The sequence below is a fragment of the Primulina huaijiensis genome, unplaced genomic scaffold, assembly GCF_012295235.1.
Source record: "Primulina huaijiensis isolate GDHJ02 unplaced genomic scaffold, ASM1229523v2 scaffold207488, whole genome shotgun sequence".
NCBI classification, from domain to species: Eukaryota; Viridiplantae; Streptophyta; class Magnoliopsida; order Lamiales; family Gesneriaceae; genus Primulina; species Primulina huaijiensis.
The window spans coordinates 1-2,945 of NW_027354879.1; the positions used below are offsets into that span (position 1 = coordinate 1).

General features: G+C 36.9%; 1 protein-coding gene across 1 annotated transcript; it reads left to right on the top strand.

Annotated features, from left to right (window-relative positions):
• Positions 1-4: 4 nt before the first annotated feature.
• Positions 5-2,939, top strand: LOC140966638 (xylulose kinase 2-like; the record flags this gene model as incomplete). The annotated part of the gene is made up of 9 exons (XM_073426895.1): positions 5-84; positions 174-238; positions 1,146-1,201; positions 1,291-1,411; positions 1,497-1,571; positions 1,658-1,711; positions 1,957-2,051; positions 2,125-2,299; positions 2,592-2,939. Coding segments are annotated over 9 exons (954 nt in total), but the record flags the coding sequence as incomplete, so codon positions are not given.
• Between the last annotated feature and the right edge of the window lie 6 nt (positions 2,940-2,945).

Below are 2,945 nucleotides of genomic sequence, written 5' to 3' on the forward strand. Positions count from 1 at the left end.
TGCTCCAGGCTTGGAGGAAAAACTTGGGAAATTAGCTCCTGCACACGCGGTAGCTGGTTTAATCGCCCCTTATTTTGTGGAGAGGTCAGTGGCATCTTAATCTTCACAATTAATGTATTCCATGTTTGTCTACATTCTTGGATTTCTTATAAACCTTGTTACAAAATGTTCAGGTATAAATTTGACAAGAACTGTTTGATCATTCAGTGGTCTGGTGATAATCCCAACAGCCTAGCTGGTAACTATTTCCGTGTTTCCTCGTGTTTTTCTTATAACCAAGTTGTTGAAAGATGAAAGTTCTTCTTTGTAATTTGTTTGCGAGATAGAATGCCACTGCACAACACATCAAGCCTTTGACAATTCTCTTGGGGCTTCATTTGGATCGATGAATTTGGATTTGATAATGGGTTCTGAACGAAAGGATTTCATGGAGTTCAAATGATAACTTTTTGAAGGAATTTCAAATTCACACCAAAAGATAGCCTAAAAATGCGTTGGATTCGAAAGACAATGCAGACATGGTGGAATTGATGGACACGTTTTAAATTCGTGAACCTCGTTTTCATTGATCCAAATGTAGCTTTAGGGTGCACTTGGGAGGATTTATTTGAAATACATAGATTTTTGTAAACTATGAAAGAATAGATCAAATACTAAATTCATACCTTATTTATTTACACATTAGTTACACAAAGCAGAATGAATTTCAAATAACATTATGATCAGGTGAATTTGAAGTTCATGGTCTTGTTTATCTAAAACAACAAAAAAAACATTTGAAATCCATCGATCAATTTGCAATGTTTTGTAATTTGTAATGGTTAAACATGAACTTTTATGCATTTATTCCTGAAGAAGAGAATACTGAACTGCCGATTGCTGGTTCCACCTACATTATATGATTAAAACACATGTATAGCTTTGTTGTATGACATGCACATCCTATTCGTACAAGAAAATTTGTGTTTTCTATAATAAACTTTAAGGTCTTCCTCAAATACATTTCATCAAGGCACAGACATTTATAAAACAGTTGAAAACCAATGTAATCTAGTTCCTTCTTTATGATGATAATGCCAGTTTACAGTTTCTATAAACTATGCAGTAATTCATCTGATGCTTACTGAGTTCCTCGTATGTTTTAGGTTTAACCCTTAGCAGTCCTGGGGATCTAGCTATCAGTCTCGGAACCAGTGACACTGTAAGTCGTCTTCTGTCGCAACATCTGCTGTTTTATGCTGAATGTGATGTTGGTTCAATTTAACGACAGTACCTCGACACTGAAAATAGGTGTTTGGGATCACCAACGAGCACAAGCCATGCTTAGAAGGGCACGTCTTTCCTAATCCAGTGGATGAAAAAGGTTACATGGTAATGCTGTGCTACAAGAACGGATCTCTGACCCGTGAAGGTATGTAACAAACTGCTGGAAACAACGATTTGGATCTTATAGTTCATTGTTGAATGTTTTTATTTTCTTGTTCCAAACTTGGCAGATATACGTAACCAATGTGCAGATAAATCTTGGGATGTGTTTAATAGATGTTTACAGGAATCACCGTCTCTAAATGGTTAGCGCATCTGTTCTAAACTTTTTTCTCTTAAGGACGTATTATTTCGTCGTTCTTCGCCTTGGTTTTAATGTTGTAAGGTACAGGTGGAAAGATAGGCTTTTATTACAAGGAACATGAAATTCTTCCTCCCCTCCCAGGTAAAAATGCTACACAAATTTTGATCAATTGTACGAACTCATAGATATTATCATCGATTAAAATACCTATAATTGCTTTCAGAGTTCTGGAATCAATGTTGTTCTTGCTAAAAGATCTTGTTTATTATCCCCTTCATCTCCACTTTTGAATAGGATAAAAAGGTTCAAATCACACGAATATATTGTCTTCGACTGCCCTACAATACGAGTATCGCGAATATATGACTAGCTTGCCGTGATTGCAGTTGGGTTCCATCGTTACGTTCTCGAAAATTTCAGTGGTGACTCGTTGGATGGAGTAAAAGAACATGAAGTTGATGCATTTGACCCTACTACTGAGGTTTGTTTGCCTCACCTTCAATATGCATAAATGTTAGTATGGTTACATACTCGCTTAAACAAAGTTCTTGCAGGTCCGAGCATTAGTGGAGGGCCAGTTACTCTCAATGCGAGCTCATGCCGAAAGATTCGGGCTCCCTTCACCTCCAAACAGTATAATTGCTACGGGCGGAGCATCAGCAAACAAATGCATTCTCGCGTTAATATCTTCGATTTTTGGGTGCGATGTCCATACAATTCAAAGCTCAGGCAAGCCATATTTTCTTTTTATCACCTCTGGATATCTTCTTGGGGAATTAGAACTATAGTAATCTCATATAAAATACAATATAAAATCGTGAATGTGTATAGGAAAAATCCATCATAATTTTAATACTGTCAATCTGATTTCATTCTCTGTATTTTTTTATTTATTTTTGACACTTGCCTCAAGTTGGATGTGAGAATCATAAATGATACCTTCAACTTACACAAAATATTGTGCAATATGTTCTTCATCTAAGACCTTTTTGGTGAAAATTTCATGTACTCGGTTTTACAGACTCGGCTTCTATGGGGGCTGCACTAAGAGCTGCTCATGGCTGGCTGTGCAACAAGAGGGGCTGTTTTGTTCCTATATCTAGCATGTATACCGACAAATTGGAACATACGTCTCTAAACTGCAACCTCGCGGCTACTTCTGGAGATCCAGAGCTTGTTACTAGATATGGATTGTTGATGAAGAAGAGAGTGGAGATTGAGAACAATCTTGTCAAGAAACTGGGACGATTGTGAATGGAATGATTACAGTTTAAACGAAGACCAACTGTGCTAGGCACTGGTGGTGGTGGTCGTACTCACTGAGGTTTTTTTCTTATTTATTTTAGTGGGATTTTTTTGTGAATTTCATCTTTTT